Genomic DNA, 22,420 nt, shown 5'->3' on the forward strand with positions numbered 1-22,420 from the left:
CGGTGGGTTGCAGCCAATCTTAGACCTGCGAGCTTTGAGTCGCAGAAGCGCATTCTGTTAAGCATCCGGCGTCAAGTAGACCTGAAGGACGCGTACTTCCATGTCTCGATTCTGCCTCGACACAGAGCATTCCTCAGGCATACCAGTACAAGGTCCTCCCCTTCGGTCTGTCCATCACCTCGCATCTTTTCGAAAGTCGCAGAGGCAGCCCTTGCCCCGCTAAGGGAAGTGGGCATTTGCATCCTCAGTTATCTTGATGATTGGCTGATTCTAGCTTACTCTCTAGAATTATTGTGTGCGCACAGGGACCTGGTGCTCTGACACCAGATGCAACAGACGTGTCCAGGTCAGGCTGTGACACCGTTTGCAATGGGCACGCAGCCTCGAGCTCCTGGACAGGACCTCGACTGCGTTGGCATATCAACTGCCTTGAGTTGCTGGTGGTGTTGCTGGCTCTGCGGAGGTTTCGGCCATTGATCCAGGGCAAGCACGTGTTAGTCCGGACAGACAACATGGCGACGGTCGCATATATAAATCACCAAGGCGGTTTATGCTCACGTCGCATTTCGCAACTCGCCCGCCATCTCCTCATTTGGAGTGAGCAGCGACTGAAGTTGTTGTGGGCCACTCACATCCCAGCCGAACCCAATTGCACAGCAGACGCGCTGTTGTGGCAGATGACGCTCAGAGGAGAGTGGAGACTCCACCCCCAGGTGGTTAAGCTGATTCGGAGTCGATTCGTGAAGCGCAGGTAGACCTGTTTGCTTCCCAGGAATCCTCTCACTGCCAGCTATGGTACTCCCTGGCCGAGACCCTGCTCGGCACAGACATGTTGGCACACAGCTAGCCCCCAGGCCTCTGTAAATATGCATTTCCCCCAGTGAGCCTGCTTGCACAGACTATGTACAAAGTCAGGGAGGACGGAGAACCAAGTCTGGGTGGGCCAATACGGTGCCACCAACACGACTTGTTCATCGTCCTCAGAGGCAGCCTCAGGGGCTGTCGCTCCTCATGTCTTGCTGGGCCTACAGAGAGCTCCGTTTGAGCCCCTGGAGTCAGTCGAGCTAGAAGCCCTCTCATTGAAGTCAGCCGCCTGACTGCACTCACTTCTATCAAGAGGGTTGGGGACCTGCAGGCGTTCTCTGTCAACGATACATACCTGGAGTTCGGTCTGGCATACTCTCACGTGATCCTGAGACCCCGGCCGGGCTATGTGCCCAAAGTTCCCACTACCCCTTTTAAGGATCAAGTGGTGAACTTGCAAGCGCTGCCCCGGGAAGAGGCAGACACAGCCTTGTCGTCGCTGTGTCCTGTACGTGCCTTGCGTATTTACTTGGACCGCACAGAGAGCCTTAGACACTCTGAGCAGCTCTTTGTCTGTTTTGGGGGACAGCGGAAGGGGAAAGCTGTCTCCAGACAGATGATTGCCCACTGGATTGTGGATGCCATTGCTTTGGCATACCAGGCCAGGGCGCGCTGTGCCCCCTGGGAGTACGAGCACACTCCACTAGGGGTGAGGCATCCTCCTGGGCTCTGGTGAACGCCGCCTCTCTAACAGACATCTGTAGAGCAGCGGGCTGGGCGACACCCAATACCTTTGCTGGATTTTGCAATCTTCGGGTTGAGCCAGTTTCGTCCCGTGTGTTAGCAGGTACGAATAGGTAAGTATGCGGACAGCTGGCCGGGTGTACCGCTTGCACACAGTGCCTTTCTCCTCCCTGAGGGGATAACTTGGATGTCCCTGGATGTCTTTCTTCCCCCAGCACCTGCGGCAATTCGATGCCAGGCCCAGTACTCATGAAGTATGCCCTGTCAGGTCAGCCTGTGTACTTGGGATAGGTGCTCCATATGTGGTGGTTCCCTGTCAGTAATCCCATATGAGGTATTTTCCAATGTACGATTTCCCTGACGGTACACCCGTGTCTTCCCTTGGGCAGAGTTCTGCTCTGCCACCAGTCACTGCGCTTGTAGAGCTCCTCCCTTCCAGGCAGGACCTACTGCGGGGACTTCTTTCCATGTGTGGTACTTCGCAGTTGGTAAGTCCATGTGATGTATTTTCCACATGTTAACCTCCCCTTCGGGAAGGATGTGGTCTCCACGGTGTCTTTTCTCCATGGGGAAAAAGAACACCTTCCCTGGTGCGAATATATCTTGGTCCCAGCTGTGAATTTTTCATTTTCAAAGAGGAAAAGAGTGAAAAGTTCAAAACGGCTGATGTGACCTATTCCCATTGTAAGTACGTCTGTCTCCCCCTTGGGGTACGAGGGACTATGCGACTTATCTGGGGCATTGGGAAGGTTACGACAGGGCTGTGTGCACTTGTTACTAGGCACACGGTAGCTTACCTGCATCTGCACCGCCGATCCACGTAACAAAGTTCAGCTGGTTGTGGCGTTTTGTATAGGGACCCCTAGTGTCACTACATTGACTACGTCTAGTGAGTGACAGATAGCGAACGTCTTGGTTACTGTTGTAACCTCCGTTCCCTGATGGAGGGAATGAGACATTGTGTCCCTCCTGCCACAACACTGAACTACCCGCTGAAATGGCCGGGACACTGTCTGGGCTCCTCAACACAAACCTGAATGAGTGGATGCAAGCTGTCTCCTTTTATACCTGTATGTCTGGGGGAGTGGCATGCAAATTCCACTTACCAATTCTCTTTGGCCTTTTCTGAAATATCAGAGGTGTTTGGGGCTCCCAAGTTCGACCCCCCCTAGTGTCACTACATCGACACAATGTCTCATTCCCTCCATCAGGGAACGGAGGTTACAACATCAAGTTGAGTATAAATTAATCAAGTATAATCAATATTAATATAGCCATTTTATTCTACTGATGGTCTTATAATAATTGCATGTAATGATCTATTTTTACGGTTAAGGGGGCCTAGATGGATAACAGTAAATGAAAGCAGATAAAGTTTATAAAAGCCGGTTAGGCAAAATCACAGGTTTTTGACGGGGTAGGCAAATCCTGCAATTATCTGTTATTACTGTTGAGAGGGCCTAGATGGATAGCAGTAAATGAAAGCAAATAAAGTTTATAGAAGCCAGGTAGGCATGAATCACAGGTTTGTGACCGGGTAGGCAAATCCTGCAATTATCTGTTTTTACTGTTAAGAGGGCCTAGATGGATAGCAGTAAATGAAAGCAGATACATTTATAGAAGCCGGGTAGGCATGAATCACAGGTTTTTGACCGGTTAGGCAGAAATCCTGTAGGTCACCTAAGAGAGGTGGTAGAATAGTTGTGTTTTAGAATTACAGTATTTTGTGAGATCTCTGTGTTTATAAAGGCCTTGTGTTTGTAAAAAGTGTGAAAGTTTCTCTGTCTGTGAGAGTGTTTGTGTCTGTGTTTGAAAGTGTGTGAAGTATGACTGAAATGCGATTGCGTATGGAAGTGTATGACTGAGTACAAATATGAGCCCAGTAGAGGGACTGGAATGTATGATGCATCCTTAAAATAAAAGGAACACAGTGTGTATGTTATATGAGTCCTATAAATAAGAGGACAAGTGTGAATTTGAACATGAGCCCTACAAATAAAAATTTTAAATTTAAAGGGATACGATGAATGGAGCAAATATTGTCTAATAAAGAAGGTTTGTCTTTTATATGTTGAATGGATGTTGGGAATGAAAGCCTGTCTCTTGTGAAAATTTGCAAAGGAATTTCTTTTGTTAAGACAGAGAAAACTAAAAATGTTCCGAGATATTGGCTTTGTAAGTTGTTTGGCCATTCTTCAAACTGTAGAATTTGTGATCCAAATAGAGAGACTCTGCCTTTGCTGCATAACTAAATAATTGATTGATAAAATCTCAAAGAAACGAGGAAGCAAAATAAATAAATAATAAAGGGATTTGTATAAACGTTGTGTATTGAAATGTGAAGGTGAAACAAATTAGAAAAATTGTTTCAAGATACTGGCTTTGCAGATTACTGTAGTAGGAAATAAATTAAAATAGTAAGCTATTCGTTTATCCTCTAAATTTAATGATTTATCTAAATTAATGGTGATAAAATAATTTTTCATTCTTTATATGCCAAGTACAAATAACAGTGAAAGAAATAAAGACTCAGCTTATCTAAGAAAAAGCAGCTGTTATTGTTGTTTGGCACTATTTGAATACAGAGTGATCCTAAAAGTAAACTGACAACATATAGGAAAATTTGTACATGTATGTGGTATAATAATTATTACAATTAAAGTGCATGTTATAAGAGAAGATATGGAAAATTGGTTTATAAATAAAAATAACTGAATTTCTTTTGGAAGATCATATTATTCGAACAAATAAAAATTATTACAAAAACTGATACATTGATACATTTTTCCTAATTAGGATTAAAATATCCATTGTGTAGAGAACTTATAAATAAGCTCTCAAGCGAATGGCAAAAGAGAACAAAGATATGATGAGAAAATGGCCAAAGGAAGGGACATTTGATGTAGCGTTGTGCGAGGAAATGGAAACTTTGATAAAAAATTATAAAAACTAAAGATAAGAGTAAAAAGTAAAAAGAGAGAAACAAAAAGGGAAAAAGAGAGAGAAATGCTAGCACTGTTCAAAAAGGAGAAAATTATCTGAAAAATATAAGAAGATGGGCACAGGGAAGAGAAAAAGGCTACAAACTAAAAACAAAAGTGCAACCATACAAATCAGAATCCTGTTAATTTGTTAGGGAGAGATGCCTTATGTAAATTGGGAATGTTTTTGAGAATTGCAATAATGATAGGAGGGCTATTGTTTTGTTGTGTGCTTCCTTTATTGAGGTCACTAGTTATCAAAGCCACGATTAAGCAAATGGAAATGTTAAGATGTCAAGAAAATGGGAAAGAGAAATTAAAAAGAAAGGTGAAACTGACTAATAAGAAAATTATATTTTGTAACTTGAGTATGAAAAGTAAACCTTAAATGTGAAACTTCACATTCTTGTGTCTGTTTTACGTTCTGTCTGGTCCAGTTTATGAGAGAATAAAATGTTTTAACAATATTAAATTAAACACTATACAGTCTTGATATCTAAATATAAGAACCCATGAATATTTGTTTTGTTTTTGATTTTATATGTGTTTAAGTATGTCTGGAGAACAAATTTACATGTGAGTTGCAACTTTATCGGTGTAAACTTGATCAACCAACAAAACTAAGATAGGTAGAGTTTATTATTTTTGTTAGGGACTGTCTGATGGAGAGACTGAGACAGATGTTGGTAGTGCCTGGAATAAACAAAGACCTATGACCCCTTACTCTGTAAGGATGGCGCCAATAATAGTCTACAGAACCTTGTGTCTCTTGGTGTCTCCACTCAGACAGGGGCGCCCCAAATTTAGAAAAGATAGATAGCAGATTATTTTAAGTTAAGATTAGATATTTTTTATTTTATTTTCTTGTTTTATACACACAGTGTAGACATTGGTTGATCATGGGTACACTGAGAGCTGCCTTTTAGACTAGAATTAAAGGAAAGAAATTTAAGAATGATTTGGATCATTTCATGTTCTCTGTTTTTTTTTCAGTTCACTGAAGTTGTGCTCTTAATATCTATTCTCATGATTTTTATGTGTGATATTTATGTCATGATATTTCTTGGGTTTGTTCTGTAACCAATCATGCCAGATAAAATGGAAAATAAAGTCCCATCCTTCAATAAGGAGGCAGAACTAAGCAAACGTTGTGAACACTTTTGCTCAGATGCTCTGATATTTAACAAAAAATATTTTTTTTCCTTCTGGAAGTGCATAAAATGGAAAATGTTATTCGTGCTAGAAGTTTTGATTTGAAGATTTAAGAAATATCTGTGATATTTTTGATTGTAAAAATATTGATAATGATAAGGAAAAATTGGTCAATGGTAGCAGGTGAAATCCATGGAGAAACATTAAGATTAAAACTGAACATTGTAAATTCATCAACTATGAATGTTAATAATTTCATATTCATGTGTCTATTCTGTGTGTGTCTTTGATACTAACAACATTTTACCCTTTCTTTTGTCATCATTATGTGTATGTTGTTTCATTAACTCATTCTGGAATAAGTCTCTCACCACTGCAGATGGCTGGGCAAGATGATTTATTGAGGCTGCTAATATTGCAGGAGGAAGTCCGGAGAAAAAAGACTGAAAATGATGTGGGCTTTTATACGAATGTTCCTCCCGATCACATGACTGCTGGTAATCATTACTGATTTGACATTTCAAATGTGGATTCAAATTTCTCTGGATAAGTTGATTTCAGTCTTATACGACTAATTTGATTTTTTGATTGTCCAGATAAGATAGGTGTTGTAAATTTACAGCACTATTTTCACTGTTGAAGAATAACTTAAATGTATTATTGTGAGATTCTAAAATGAAAAAGAAGGAATAGCTGTAATAAGAATAGAAACAGTGTGAAGGAGTGGAATGTCCCCCTCCGAATTCCTCCCCTGCCCTCTCTCACACTCTCAGTTTAAGTTTTTGAAGTGTGCTAAAGGCACATCTCTAAAATGTATTTTATTTTATATGGAAAATGATGTGATTTGACAATAATGTTATATACAGTGATATGAAGGAGAGGATCAAACAGCTTTCCTCATCATGATTAAAGATTTTATATATGTAGAGGGCAATCTAAAGTTAAGGGTTTATACTAAAGACAAGAGATGCAGTTGAAAGTTGATCTGACACACTTAATGTAGGTTCAAAACAATCTAGAGACTATTATTGAATTAAAATGATGTTTTTAAATGAAGCTTCCTAGAAGTTTGACCGAGGCTACCCTTTATTTTGTTCTGTTCTGATGATAGTCCCCACCATGATGCATGGTCTTTTGTGATGTTTGCTAAAGTAGCAGAAATACAACATGAATGGAAATTTATGATCTGTACATGAGTTCAATTTTAGAATTCTTTTAATTTGGACAATTTTAATAGATTGTTGAATTTTGAATAATGCTTTGTGAATTTAACCATGTTTTGAACTGTCTCCATATTTAAGCAGTTGTAGATGGTTCCATTGGCTGTGACGGCTCTCAAGTGATACTCCCTGAAACAAAAGAAAATATCTGTTTACTGATACCAAATTATTAAGGACTGGCTAATAGGACTGAGCGGTATCAAGACCAGTGGCATGAGGTGATGACCCAATGATGGTTAAGAACCTCCAATGGCAAAAAGGTGTGTGTGTGGAGGGGGGGGCAACTTAAGGCAGGGCATCACCGCCCTGGAAATCTGCCCAAAAAGGGAGGTGTTATATGGTTTAAGGAAGTGGATGGAAGTTTTAGGCCAGAAGCATCAAAAGGGAGGTCTAGAAGAAACCTACCTGAAAATTGTGAGTTCCACTAAACCCAACTGCATTTTAATAACCGCTTTATCAAAACATTTCATCACAGTGTTAAATACCAAGCATTCTGTCACTGTGCCATCAGGGGATCATACCCTGTGTAGAAGATTAATTATAGATTTTGGGGGTACAGTTTTGAGAACCGTTGCAGACAAAGGAGTGCCTGATTTATTAAAGAAGTATTAAACAAACCTGGGAATGTTTGTATGATGAAGAATTAAGATTGAAAAATGAGTTATTACTTATGCTTTTATTGAACTCATGTACATTTTAATATTAATGAAGAATGGAAAAAGAAAACATGGTGGTGACTAAAGATTAACATTGCTTGTCTTGTTTGTTTATAACAATTTAAATATAATTTTTTAAGAAATGGGGTGCACGATTGGCTAAAATTTATATAATGATTGGAATAACAATCCTTGTGGAAGGAATAATATTCTGTTGTGTGATACCATTAGTAAAATCATTCTTAATCCGAGCAACAGTGAAGCAGATGACACTGATCAATGTGAATGGTACAACGCAGTACAATGACAACTACCCTGGATGGACAGAAAGACCAGTTTGGGAGGAAATTGATTCCTCCCAAAACTCCAATGAAGAAGAATATGATGATATGAATGATGAGCCATGCCCCGGGATGAAAGTGCTAGCCTAACCTCTCCCCAGAGGTGACCCTCTACAGTGTGCAAAGTATCTGGGTTGAAGATATCTACACTACAAAAGAGAACTCTTAATACGATGATGAATATTTTGTTTATGTTTGATATACTCTACATAACTGTGACAACCAGAGGCAAGACTGAACCAACTGCATGCTCATGATTACAGTATAAAATGCTTATAGTTTTCATTTATTGAATGAAAATATAAGGAGACAGAATATTTGTACTCCGTTCTTAATCAAACTTGAATGGAGATGTTTGGTTCTGCAAATCTCCACTGAAGTGCGGTTGCATAATCTGGTCATTGGTGATGAAACTGTGTGACTTAGTCGCTAGAGAGCATAACTGAGGAGGCCACTGCTGAGGATGCCATATGCCCCAGGAGCCTCTGAAAGAGTTTCAGTGGAACCGCTGTTTTCTGTTTGAACACCTTCAAACAGACCAGCACCGACTGTGCATGCTCGTTCGAAAGGCGCGCTGTCAAAGAGACTGAGTCCAACTCCAAACCAAGGAAAGAGATGCTCTGAACCGGGAGGAGCTTGCTTTTTTCCCAGTTGACCCGAAGCCCTAATCGGCTGAGGCGTGAGAGCACCAAGTCCCTGTGTGCACACAACATGTCCTGAGAGTGAGCTAGGATTAGCCAATCATCGAGATAGTTGAGAATGCGAATGCCCACTTCCCTTAACGGGCAAGAGCTGCGGGGACACGAGGGGACAAGGACAGGCCGAAAGGGAGGACCTTGTTCTGATACGCCTGACCCTCAAATGCAAACAGCAGGAAGGGTCTGTGTCGAGGTAGAATCGAGACATTGAAGTGCACGTCCTTCAGGTCTACCGCTGCGAACCAATCTTGATGCCGGACACTCGCCAGAATGCGTTTTTGCGTCAGCATCTTGAACGGGAGTCTGTGTAAAGCCCGGTTCAGTACTCGCAGTTCCAAGATTGACCGCAACCCACCACCTTTTTTCGGTACGATGAAGTAGGTGCTGTAAAACCCCTTCTTCATCCCCGCCGGAGGGACAGGTTTTATCACACCCTTCCGTAGGAGGGTGGCGATCTCTGCGCGCAAGGTAGCAGCGTTTTTGTCCTTCACCAGGGTGAAGTGGATACCGCTGAACCTGGACAGATGCCTGGCGAACCACCATCATCGAGGGTAGTGAGGGCAGGGAAGCTGAAAGTCTAGGACCGGGCAGTAAAAAGTGCCTCCCACGACCTTGTCAACTCTTCATGCACTTCCGGGAAGAAAGGAACGGGGGCAGGGCATTCCACTCTAGCCTGACGCTCACGGCTGCCCGGGAAAGCATGTTGTCATCTCCGCGTCAGCCTGTGGCTGGGCAACTGCACCCGAAGGGAGGAGCCCAGCTGAGGCTTCCACGTCCGACTGGACGAGCCCACTCTCCGATGCTGCGCTCGAGAGCTCATCACTTTCGCGGGCTCCGAATAAGAGGTCGAACTCGCAATGAGATGAGCCGGCGGACTCATCCGGAAGCCCGATCGGGGCAGACGAGCGAGCTGGGGAATGGGAGGTCCGCGGGGGGATAACCGGCGGAGGTGGTCCCATTGGGGTCCCCAAATCGCCCCCAGTGCTAGCCGCACTGGCCTCATACCTGTGGGTAGAAGGACCGAGGCGGGGAGCCTCTGGGGTGGCTTGCTTTCTTACGAAGGTGAGCCGCGACTGCATCGTTGCCATGGACATGTTCTCGCAATGAGTACATAACCCATTCACGAACACTGTCTCCGCGTTAGCAGTGCCCAGACACGAAAGACAGTGATCGTGACCGTCAGAAGGCGAGAGATAATGAGCGCAACCAAGAATAACACACAAAGGAAAGGTATCTTTAAAAAGACGTTCCGTGTGTGCCGCTCTTTTAAAGAAATATACTCTTTTAGAGAAATATACTCTTACTTCTGCTGAAGCGCCCAGGGGCATTCTCTGCAGTGCACCAGTGCAGAGGAGGGAGAAGCCGCTGAAATGTGCTGTCAGATCCAGCAGAGGTGAATGAACAGTCATGGGAATTCAGCTCAGTGAGCATGACCGTTCAGCTCCGAAGAGAAAATCTGAATGAGTGGTTGCATACCAGCTCCTTTTATACCCGTATGTCCGGGGGAGTGGCATGCAAATACCACTCGCCAATTTTTATTGGCCTTTTATCAAAGACCAGAGGTGTCTCGGGCTCCCAAGAGTGACCCCTAGTCTCACTACATCGACACAACATCGAGTGAGTGACAGATAGGGAACGAACAGAGAATGAGGAACACAAGGGGCAAGGGGAGCAGAGGAACAAGGCAAAGTCAGGGAGGCTTGGAACCAAGGTGGAGTCAGAGGGATGGAGAGCCAGAGTGACACTGCAGGCTTGGAGGACCAAGTAGACCAGAGCAGATCAGGCGGACGGCCAGGAGGCCAGGGAGACCAGAGCAGATCAGGCGGACGGCCAGGAGACCAAGGAGACCAGAGCAGATCAGGCGGATGGCCAGGAGACCAAGGAGACCAGAGCAGATCAGGCGGACGGCCAGGAGACCAAGGAGACCAGAGCAGATCAGGTGGATGGCCAGGAGACCAGGGAGACCAGAGCAGATCAGGCAGACAGCCAGGAGACCAGGGAGACCAGAGCAGATCAGGCAGATGGCCAGGAGACCAGGGAGACCAGAGCAGATCGGGCAGACAGCCAGAAGACCAGGGAGACCAGAGCAGATCAGGCGGATGGCCAGGAGACCAAGGAGACCAGTGCAGATCAGGTGGGTGGCCAGGAGACCAGAGCAGATCAGGCGGATGGCCAGGAGACCAGAGCAGATCAGGCGGATGGCCAGGAGACCAGAGAGACCAGAGCAGATCAGGCAGACGGCCAGGAGACCAGAGCAGATCAGACAGACGGCCAGGAGACCAGAGCAGATCAAGCGGACGGCCAGGAGACAAAGGAAACCAGAGCAGATCAGGCGGACGGCCAGGTGAACAGGGAGACCAGAGCAGATCAGGCGGACGGCCAGGTGAACAGGGAGACCAGAGCAGATCAGGCGGACGGCCAGGAGACCAAGGAGATGACCTCAAGTTGGGGACTGGGTCAGGAGTCCTGGGAGGTGGCTGCAGGACAGGGACAGGGTCAGGCGGCGGAGCCACTGTAGGAGGAGTCTCTGGGGGAGCGGGCAGAGCCGCAAGAGGAATGGTCTCCGGGGGAGCTGGCGGAGCCGCAGGAGGAATAGTCTCTGGGGGAGCGGGTGGAGCCGCTGGAGGAATAGTCTCTGGGGGAGCGGGCAGAGCTGTGGGAGACTCTGGGGGCGGAGCTGTGGTAGACTCTGGGGGCGGAGCCGTGGGAGGTGGAGCCGTGGTAGGCTCGAGGTGCGAAGCCGTGGAAGGCGGAGCCGTGGCAGGCTCGAGACAAAGAATCCTGGATGAATGGGAAATGACCTCAGTGGTCGCGAACATGGGAAGAAACTCGGGAACGACCTCCATGGTCGTGTTCATGGGATGAGACTTGGGAACAACCTCCGTGGTCGAGAACATGGGCAGAAACTCGGGAAACGACCTCCGTGGTCGTGGGCATGAGCGGAGACTCGGGAATGACCTCCGTGGTGGTGGGCATGGGCGGAGACTCGGGAACGATCTCCGTGGTGGTGGGCATGGGCTGAGACTCGGGAACGACCTCTGTGGTCGTGGGCATGGGCGGAGACTCGGGAACGACCTCTGTGGTCGTGGGCATGGGCGGAGACTCGGGAACGACCTCTGTGGTCGTGAGCATGGGCGGAGACTCGTGAACGACCTCTGTGGTCATGGGCATGGGCGGAGACTCTGGAACGACCTCTGTGGTCGTGGGCATGGGCGGAGACTTGGGAACGACCTCTGTGGTCGTGGGCATGGGCGGAGACTCGGGAATGACCTCTGTGGTCATGGGCATGGGCGGAGACTTGGGAATGACCTGTGTGGTCGTGGGCATGGGCGCGACAACGCTGGCTCTGGGATGGACGAGGCTGGCAACACAGGCTCTGGGATGGATGAGGCTTCTAGATCGTTGGCCATGGCAGCCATTGGATCGTTGGCCGTGGCAGGCGTGGGCACTGGCTCGTTGGCCGTGGCAGGCTTCGAGACCACTGAAGCCGGGGTCAGCATAGGGAGAGGAGGATCCTCAGATTCCAGAGTGTCCTGGGTTAACTTCACATATTCCCTCCATGTGTAGTCTCCCATCTCAGGCAATTCCCTCCACCGATAATAGGTTAAACCTATTCAGTATATTGCCTTGAGATGGGAGTCCTCAAAACCTGTGAGGCTGGCAATGGCGCAGAAGAAACGGAAGTACTCCCTAATGGGTAAATCCGCCTGGCTCAATTGAGTGAACATGGCTGCTAGATCCATTTTTTGGTCAGTCTTTCTGTGACGAGGCAGGCGAGGAATGAGGATCTAAATGCAGCTTTATTAACAAAAGGATAAACAAAGAAACTCAGAATATAAAAAACAAAACATGGGAAACCAAGCACAGAACATGACAACACACGTAAAGACTGACAAACTAACCAGGGGAAACAAGGGCTTAAATACACAAGGGAAGACAAGGAACACCTGGGTAAACAATCAGAGAATGAGGAACACATGGGGAAACAATCAGAGAGAACCAATCATGAAAAAAATACAAAGGACTACAAAACCACATGAAACAAGAACTAAACAAGAATTTCAACACAAAAGTCTAAGCAAAAACACAGGGAATACGTGACAGTTAGTAGCTTAGAAAGCTACATTTTTAAGAAGCTTGCCAATCACTAAATATCATTATGTTTTTTCCAGCCATTATTAAGAATTTTCTAAAACAGGTAACTTGCATGAAGTTGTTTCAAAACAACCAAAAGCTTCTATCCAAAATAATTATTCATATCTAATTTGGAGTTCCACTGCCACAGCCGAAGTCATCTAGACCCAATAACTTGCAAGCTCATGGACCTGGTCATTGATCAAGACCCAAATTAATTATTGCAACATCGCCAGCATCAAGCAGTGAGAAGAACTGCTATAGACTGGGTGTGAGTAGCTTGGATATATATGATAAATTCCCTGCCATTGTATACTCCAGCTTGGGTGAGCCAATTAAATGCAGCTCAGCAGTGAATGTTCTGTCATGGTAGGCACTGCGTGTTTAAACCAACTCATGAATAATGGAACAGTGCATGATGCAACCAATGCAGTGCAGCACAGGAGACCTGACAAGAGACTTTGGCAATAGGCAATAGCTTCCCCTACCCCTCAATCCTCACTAAAGCCAAAATCCATTCTGGAAAAAGACTGAGTGAGGTAGCAGCTGTCCCAGTGATGAAACAATGTTTTTCTTACCAGTTCTGAAAATTCATTGCTTCCCAAGTCTAACCGTTCCAGTTGTGACAGCCTGTGAATTGACCTGCAACATGACAAAAAAAGGAAATCAATCCTTTAATATCAGTGACAAATGCACCATGTGCATACAGCCATGTGATTATCAGCTGTATCAGAACACAAAGATAGAATTTTTTTTTAACTATGCCTTTAGGTAGAGTAATGGCATGAATGATAAAGACATCATGGATAAAACTCAATGAATATGCACTTGAAATATTATGGATTGGAAGATATGGATTGTTAAAATTTATGATGTAAATTTGATAGATTGCCGTTTCAAAAATTATGTCTACTTTGCGAAGACACAGGGACGAAGTCACTAAACATTGGCACCAATTTTGCATGTAGAATTTCAAGTTGATGAGTGCATTTTCAGCATTTTAAAGAGCAGATCCAGTGGTATTATTGCCGGTAGATAAAAATAGTCTTGAACCACGACATCTTAACAAGTCAGCAAGCATAAGCTACCATGTGCAATATGTGTCCCTCTCTAGAGGGGTCTGAGGACTTCTCCACTGTGACAAATGACATTATAGACTGACTCTCTTGAGCTAACTCATATTTAAATCACATATTGAGGGATGAACAACAAAAAATAAAACCTACATGCCATTCCCCTACAGAGAAGAATATATTTAACTTTAAAATATTACATAATCACTTTTGCACAATTACACAATATAAAAAAGAAATAAATGACACAATCTGACAGTAAATACACAAAAAATATTTTGTTAGTATATGCAGTCGTGTTTCAAAAGTTTTGACTGGTAGTGTGTGTGTGTATATATATATATATATATATATATATATATATATATATATATATATATATATATATGTATATACTGTATATCTATATAGTATATATAGCACTACTATATATGTAGTAGTATTAGAATGACAATCAATCTGGGCTGCATTTCCCAAAAGCATCGCATGCTTAAGTTGATCGTAGAGACCAGTGGTGCCAGTGGTTTTATGATCTACTTAGGCTTACAATGCTTTGGAAAATGAAGCCCTGGTCTTTAGACATACTCTTCATAAAATCAATAAAAGGGTGAAATTTTATGGAAGGTTTGCTTTTGTTTTTAAGCCAGTCTGTTATCTTTTTTAGGGGTATACAGCTGTAACAAATTTCTAATATCAACATTCCAATATACTGTATGACAACATCTGTTTTTTCATTTAAATGAAATACAGTTTTTAGCAATCATTAATACATTTTTAGTAGGCTTCAGAAGGAATTACTTTTTAAAATATATTTATTTCAAAACCAATAACATTTTTGAATTAGCATTGGATTTAAACAGCAGTATTGGCTGATTTGTTCAACTGCTGTGGTAGGTGTTGAGAGAAGCTCTCTTTTTCTCTTTGCATTATATAGCAGTGTAAAGGGGGTCGCACACTGGACACGTCTGGCGAACGACATCGCGCGTTCTTAAATTCAAAACAACTGTTCCCCTTCTGTCACTCACTCGATGTTGTGTCAATGTAGTGACACTAGGGGTCGCTCTTGGGAGCCCCAAACACCTCTAATCTTTGAGAAAAAGCCAATGAGAATTGGCGAGTGGAATTTGCATGCCACTGCCCCGGACATACGGGTATAAAAAAGGAGCTGGCTCGCAACCACTCATTCAGATTTTTTCTTCAGAGCCAAACGGTTGTGTGTCAGTGAGCTGAATTCCACTGCCAGTCCATTCACCACAGAAAGAAGCGTATGCTGTTGAATATACGGTGCATTTCAGCGGCTTTCTCTCCTTCTGCGCGCTTAGTGCAGACTACGCCCCAGGGCGCTTCGACAGCGTTACTGAGAGAGTATATATTTCTGCAAAGAGTATATTTTCCTCAATCAGAGCAACACATTGACGTGAACGTCTTTTTAAAGATGCCTTTCCATTTTTGTGTGATTCCTGGATGCGGTTGTTATCTCTCTGCCTCTGATGGCCACGGGCGCTGCCTCACGTGTCTGGGCCACGCTAACACTGAGGCAGCATTCGTGGATGGTTCATGTTCTCATTACGAGAACATGACCATGGCAAGGTTGCGGTCACAGCTTTCCTTCCTCCAAGGGAAAGCCACTCCAGCCGCCCCCCACGATGTGCCTTCTACCTACGGGTACGAGGCCGACCCGGCTGGTGCTGGAGGCGATTTGGGGATTTTAATGGGCGCGGTCTCGCCGGGTAGTTCCCCAAAACGCCGTCACCTGGTGGGATCATCTGGCGCACCCCTCCAGGGTCTGTGGGACTACATCGTCTCTGGCAACCAAAGCCTACAGTGCTGCTGGACAGACCGCCTCTGCCCTACATGCCATGGCCTTCCTGCAAGTACACCAGGCCAAGGCACTGAAAGAGCTGCATGTGGGTAGTCCTGATCCCGATGTGATGCAGGAGCTGCGCTTGGTGACCGCCCTCGCCCTCCGGGGGACGAAGGTCACGGCACGAGCACTCGGGCAGGCGATGTCCACCTTGGTGGTTCAGGAGCGCCACCTGTCCTCGAGATGAGGGACGCCGACAAGGCTTGCTTTCTCAACGCTCCCATCTCCCAGATTGGCCTATTCAGCGACACCGTCAAGGACTTTGCCCAGCAGTTCTCGGCGGTGAAGAAGCAGACTGAGGCGATACAGCACATCTTACCCCGGTGCGGCTCAAGATCCCATACCCCGTCTGCTCGCCGAGGGTGTCCCCCTGCAGCGGCGAAAGCCCAGGCGGCTCCGCCACAGCCCGAGCCCAGTTCTCGGCCCCCGCATAGAGCCCCCTGCAGGAAGCTGACGCCCCCCTCTTCACGACCGGGCGCAAGGACCCGGAAGGCTCCTAAGTGCCCCTGAGACGGAAGACCCAGGGAGGGAGATGTCTGCTGCTACCATGGAGCTGGTATCCAGACCACTCCGTCCCCCGGTGGAGGGCCAGGAGGTAAATCTTATGTTCCCTTTTGTTTTGTGTTCACCCACATTTTCAAAAGAAGAGCAGTTTCCTCACTCCTTGGGTCACACAGTCAGTGTTTATGACTGCCGTTATCATGGCAACCGGACATGGAGCACCTGCGACGGGCCCCCCACCTTCGTGTGCCCGACCGCGCCACACTCACACCCACGGCCAGGCGGTTGTGATGAGCTACGAGGACGGTCAAAAAGTCCCTCCTCCCCGTCACAGACCCCCCGACGCCGGGTACATGGAGCAAGTTAAGTGCTCCGAGGGCCCCCTCAGCGGAGCCACGAGTTCGAGACGAAGCAAGGCTCCTCGACGTGGCGTCCCCTGCTCCCCCCGCCGCGAGGCCCCACCCACAGGTACGTTAGAAGCTATTGTCACCTTAGTGCCCCTCGCCCGGAGCTTGGAGGTGTGGTTAGCGCTTTCCAACCCGTCGCGATGGCTGGCCAGGATTGGCTACACGATTCAGTTTGCCAGGCGCCCGCCCCGGTTCAGCGGCATCCGCTTCACCTCGGTGCAGGGCGAGAACACCACCACCCTGCGTAGAGCCTGTCCCTCCAGCCGAGATGAGGAAAGGGTTCTACAGCCCTTACATCATCGTGCCAAAGAAAGGCGGTGGGTTGCGGCCAATCTTGGACCTGCGAGTTTTGAACCGGGCCTTACACAAACTCCCATTCAAGATGCTCATGCAGAAGCGCATTTTTGCGTGCGTCCGGCGTCAAGATTGCTACGCGGTGGTAGACCTGAAGGATGCATACTTTCACGTCTCAGTTTTACCTCGTCACAGACCCTTCCTACGGTTTGCTTTCGACGGCCGGGCGTATCAGTACAAGGCCCTCCCCTTTGGTTTGTCCCTGTCCCCTCGTGTCTTCACGAAGGTCGCAGAGGCAGCTCTTGCCCCGTTAAGGAAAGTGGGCGTCCGCATACTATACTACCTCGATGACTGGCTGATTCTAGCACACTCTCGAGAGTTGCTATGCACACACAGGGACCTGGTGCTCAGGCACCCCAGCCATCTAGGGCTTCAGGTCAACTGGGTAAAGAGCAAGCTCTCCCCTGTTCAGAGCATCTCTTTTCTTGGCATGGAGTTAGACTCGGTCTCGATGATAGCACGCCTCACAAGCGAGCACGCGCTGTCAGTGCTGAACTGCCTGAAGTCATTCAGGCGGAGGACAGTGTTTCCACTGAAACAATTTCAGTGGCTCCTGGGGCATATGGCATCCTCGGCAGCGGTCACGCCACTTGGGTTGATGCATATGAGACCGCTTCAGCACTGGCATCAGACTCGAGTCCCGAGATGGGCATGGCACCGTGGCACACATCGCGTCGCTATCACACCACTCTGCCATCACTTATTCAGCCCTTGGACAGACCTTGCATTTCTGCGGGCAGGATCCCCCTACAGCAAGTGTCCAGACGCGTCATGGTCACCACAGGTGCCTCCAAGTTGGGCTGGTGCGCCGTGTGCAACGGGCATATCAACTGCCACGAGTTGCTGGCTGTACTGCTCACCCTGCGGAGGCTATTGCCATTGATCCGGGGCAAGCATGTGTTGGTCTGGTCAGACAACACAGCGACAGTAGCATATATAAATCGCCAAGGTGGCCTACGCTCTCGTCGCATGTTGCAACTCGACCGCCATCTCTTCCTCTGGAGTCAGCAGCAGTTGAGGTCACTGCGGGCCACTCATATCCCGGGCAGCCTCAACACCACAGCGGACACGCTGTCGCAGCAGGCGATGCTAAGCGGAGAGTGGAGACTCCACCCCCAGGTGGTCCAGCTGATTTGGAGTCGATTTGGCAAAGCACAGGTAGATTTATTCGCTTCCCGTGAATTCTCCCAATGCCCACTCTGGTATTCCCTGACGCGAGCCCCCCTCGGGACAGATGCGCTGGCACACAGCTGGACCCGGGAGCTGCGCAAATACGCGTTTCCCCCAGTAAGCCTACTTGCACAGACCTCAGGGAGGACGAGGAACAGGTCACCCTCGTGGCGCTGTACTGGCCCACTCAGACTTGGTTCTCGGATCTCACGCCCCTCGCGACAGCCCCTCCTGGCAGATTCCCGAGGAAGGACCTCCTCTCTCAGGGACGTGGCACCATCTGCACCCACGCCCAGACCTCTGGAACCTCCACGTCTGGCCCTTGGATGGATGCGGAAAACCTAAGTGGCCTGCCACCAGCAGTGGTAGACATGATCACTCAGGCCAGGGCTCCCTCTACGAGGCAGCTTTATGCCCTGAAGTGGCGTTTGTACGTGAGTTGGTGTTCTTCCTGAGGTGAAGACCCCAGAGATGCACAGTCGAGTCAGTGCTTTCCTTCCTGCAGGAGAGGCTGGAGGGGCGGCTGTCCCCTTCCACCCTGAAGGTGTATGTGGTCCTCCTGGGCCTTCGGAGAGCCCCGTTTGAGCCGCTAGAGTCAGTCAAGCTGAAAGTCCTCTCTTTGAAGACGGCCCTCCTGATTGTGCTCAGCCAAATCTAATACTCTGTGGAGAGAAAAGGCCGCGGCTGGCTAGTTATGTCACTTCCCCCCCTCTGGGATGTGGGGAAATACATGACATCTTGTGGGGCGTTGGGGGAGGTTACGTGCGGACTGATGCACCTGCTATTATGCACGCAGCAGCTTGCTTGCACCTGCATCGGCAGTTCACGTAACACAGTCCAGCTGTTGTGGCGTTTCTCTATAGGGACCCCTAGTGTCACTACATCGACACAACGTCGAGTGAGTGACAGAAGGGGAACGTCTTGGTTACTGTTGTAACCTCTGTTCCCTGATGGAGGGAACGAAATGTTGTGTCCCTCTTGCCACAACGCTGTACTATCCGCTGAAATGGCTGGGACTTTGTCTCGGCTCCTCAGCATAAAACCTGAATGAGTGGTTGCGAGCCAGCTCCTTTTATACCCGTATGTCCGGGGGAGTGGCATGCAAATTCCACTGGCCAATTCTCATTGGCCTTTTCTCGAAGATTAGAGGTGTTTGGGACTCCCAAGTGCGACCCCTAGTGTCACTATATCGACACAATGTCTCGTTCCCTCCATCAGGGAACGGAGGTTACAATGGTAACCAAGATGTTTTCAATGAAGGAACGCACATCACCACTGCCGCTCGGCATCTGTCAGCGGCACCCAGCTACGACTCCGGAGACTGCTCAAATTTCTGCTGCGCCACGGAGCGCAACTTGCATATTTTCCATTAAATTCGACCCAAATCATTATCAAAGGACATAGATCATTTACTTTAGCGTTGTTCATTCTTGAAGAAGGGAAAAACCTTGGTAACTTTTGTGTGCACTGTCTGCCACCTGAACCTCATCAATGTGCCCTGTGCTTGGTACCTGTGTCGTGTACTAGCCGCGACGCGGCATGGCGCTTCTGTCACAGAAAGGGGTGTTTGAAGGAAGGACCCAAGCGCAGATAGGCAACAATGAGCTTTTATTAAAAATAAAAAACAAACATAACACAAACTCTCTCAATGGAGAGAAAAGAACACAAACAAAACCAAAAGAAATAAATATATGAGGAACAGAACCGAAGGGGACGAAAACCCACCAACGAATACAGTGAAACAATCCAGCACAGGACAACATACACGAGGAGCTAATAAAGTGGAGAAATCAAACAGGTTAAACAGGGACAGGTGAAAACAATAAACTAATAATGAGGAGATAAGGAGGCGGGGTATGATGCAAAACTTAGAGACACATGGCAATACAGAAATTAAACAAAGTCACACACTCTCACAGACACAACACCCGAATGACACAAGCGCATATCGCTAGAGACAACGGTAACATGCGCACATTTGTGCGAGGGTTCGGCCACATATAAACAGGCAAGCCAGACCAAAGCGGCTGAAACCCAGCACAACATGACAACGAATAACAACCCGGAAGGCACAAGGCAAGCGCAACACAAAGCGTGGCTGAGAGTGCTGGCAGCAGCAGAGGAATGATGTCAGAGCTCAGCCACAAAGACAACAACACAATCAATATAAGTGGCTGGACTCTGACAGCTTCTCGTCCGGTATGTGACCACCTTAAGACTTAAATATAATTAAATCAGAATGATTTGTGTTAAAAAGACTTAAGGACTAATAAATTAACCAAAGGGACACCTCTAAAACAATAATAATAAAAAAACAACAACCCTTTTTCATAAAATTTAGAGCATGAAGTGACTAACTTTGGCATAGTTTTCAGGTGATTTTCACGAAGCTCCAGGATCCGTAATTTGGACAATCTGAAACACAAATTGTAAATCATTTTGAAAATATTTTTTAAGCTTTTTTTCAAGCAAGCACAGATTTTTTGGTGTTTAAACTAAACTAAATGCAACTAAATTAAATGCAACAGCCCTTGACTAATCTAACAGCTACTATAATGAATCCCCTTTTCCCTATGCAAATGCAACATGAGATGCAAGAACCCTATTTGTTCATAAAAGCTTTCGTGAAATCACTGCTAGAATCAGTCCTAGCCTCTGTAAATATTTGCTGTGGATACAAAATAAGATCTAAAAATAATTGTAAAACAAATGCTAATGGTAATTAAACAAAGAACACGATGACCCAAGATGGGAACTAAAGAGCCATTTCAGAGCAACAGAGAGGACTGAGGTAATGCTCTTACCTCCCAAAATTGGCAGGTAGGTATTCAAGGAAGGCATCATTTAAGAAGAGCTGGGTCAAGTTGAGAAGCTGGGTGAAGCCATCTGGGAGTCTGAGGGAACAGAGAGATGATCAGACCCTCTTAAAGGCCAGTGCCCTTTAGATTTGATTAAGTACTTCACAAGTGGTGAGAGCCATAATCCCTCTACACTTCCCCTTCTTCTGCCTCTGTTAGCATTCCAGTGAATGGAGTCACCTGAGGGCTGATTTAATCATAATATAAAGAAAGGGATCTCAGCAGAGACTGTACACTAGTTCCTGAACTTTTGATCCTCTATCACTCAGGTTCACAAACTTTTTTGGTCAACTGAACCTTTGTGACCTAAAATATTTACCTGAAGTATCGTCTGATATCTGAAGTAATGTTAACCTTTCAAAATGTGATGAAGTCTTTGTATTTCTACTTATATTTGTGGTATTTGTATTTTTACTTATTTTTTATTTTTCTTATTTGTATTATATCTTAATGTACTTTTAAAATATTTGTTAATTACTATATGTATTATTATTATTATAAAATATTTTCTATTTAATTTAATCAGAGCTTTGGAGTACTGCAAAATGTAAAAAATTAACAAAAAAATAGAAATGCATCTCTAATCTTCCCTTGAGTGGAGCTTGATAAATGTTTAAGGCATGATGTGTGCTCACAATATGCAGTATTAATGCACAAATCTCATATTCATAATAAAAATTTTTTTTTTTTTTTTTAAAAAGACAATGAATGTGAAAATATCTGCCATTTGCTTTTAGAATATCAGCATTTACTTTCCCTCAGTACTCTTATTTTGAGGAAACCAGATGACAAATAATTGCTTCACAAATAGAAAAAAAATTCCATTTGTTGAACAGAGTGCAAAGAGAATAAAACAGCACATCATGCATGAAAAATAAGAAATGGCATTTCCTAGAAATAACAGACTAAACAACATTTTACAATTATTAACCAACACACAAGTTCTCAGCATTTCTGATTCCAAAAACAGTGGCAGCTTTACTTACTTGGCTATAGGATTTACACTGGCCTCCACAACTGATAGACATTTACAGCATTTGATGCTGTCTGGAAACTCTTGAATACCTGAAAAAAATAAAAGCCAATTATACCATGTTGATACATTTTGTGTATATTGTCTGCCCAACTCCAAAAACAAAAAATGAAAGTAACCCTTAAAGGGATAGTTCAACCAAAAAGGAAAATTCTGTCATCATTTACTCACCCAAATGCCATCCCAGATATGTATGACTTCCTTTCTTCTGCAGAACACAAATTATGATTTTTAATCAAAATTTTGAGGCTCCAAAAAGCACATTATTTATTGGCATCACAAAAGTAATCCATACATCTCCAGTGTTTTAATCCATATCTTCAGAAGTGATACTATAAGTGTGAGTGAAAAACAGATCAATATTTAAGTCCTTTTTTGCTAGAAATTCTTCTCCCTGCCCAGCACATGAAGAATGTGAATAACCAAAAAC

At 45.8% G+C, this 22,420-nt stretch overlaps 1 protein-coding gene across 20 annotated transcripts in view; it reads right to left on the reverse strand.

The window, feature by feature from the left end:
* LOC127449388 (leucine-rich repeat-containing protein 7-like) overlaps positions 1-22,420 on the reverse strand; it is a 191,177-nt gene that overhangs the window by 44,028 nt on the left and 124,729 nt on the right. For all 20 annotated transcript variants that reach the window (XM_051712762.1, XM_051712777.1, XM_051712761.1 and 17 more), the window contains 4 exons: positions 21,944-22,022; positions 20,904-20,993; positions 20,458-20,514; positions 13,309-13,372 (listed from right to left, as the gene is read on the reverse strand). In XM_051712762.1, the coding sequence (XP_051568722.1) occupies positions 13,309-13,372; positions 20,458-20,514; positions 20,904-20,993; positions 21,944-22,022 (290 nt within the window). The remainder of the gene's footprint in view (positions 1-13,308; positions 13,373-20,457; positions 20,515-20,903; positions 20,994-21,943; positions 22,023-22,420) is intronic.

Source organism: Myxocyprinus asiaticus, chromosome 12 (genome assembly GCF_019703515.2).
Source record: "Myxocyprinus asiaticus isolate MX2 ecotype Aquarium Trade chromosome 12, UBuf_Myxa_2, whole genome shotgun sequence".
Lineage (NCBI taxonomy): Eukaryota > Metazoa > Chordata > Actinopteri > Cypriniformes > Catostomidae > Myxocyprinus > Myxocyprinus asiaticus.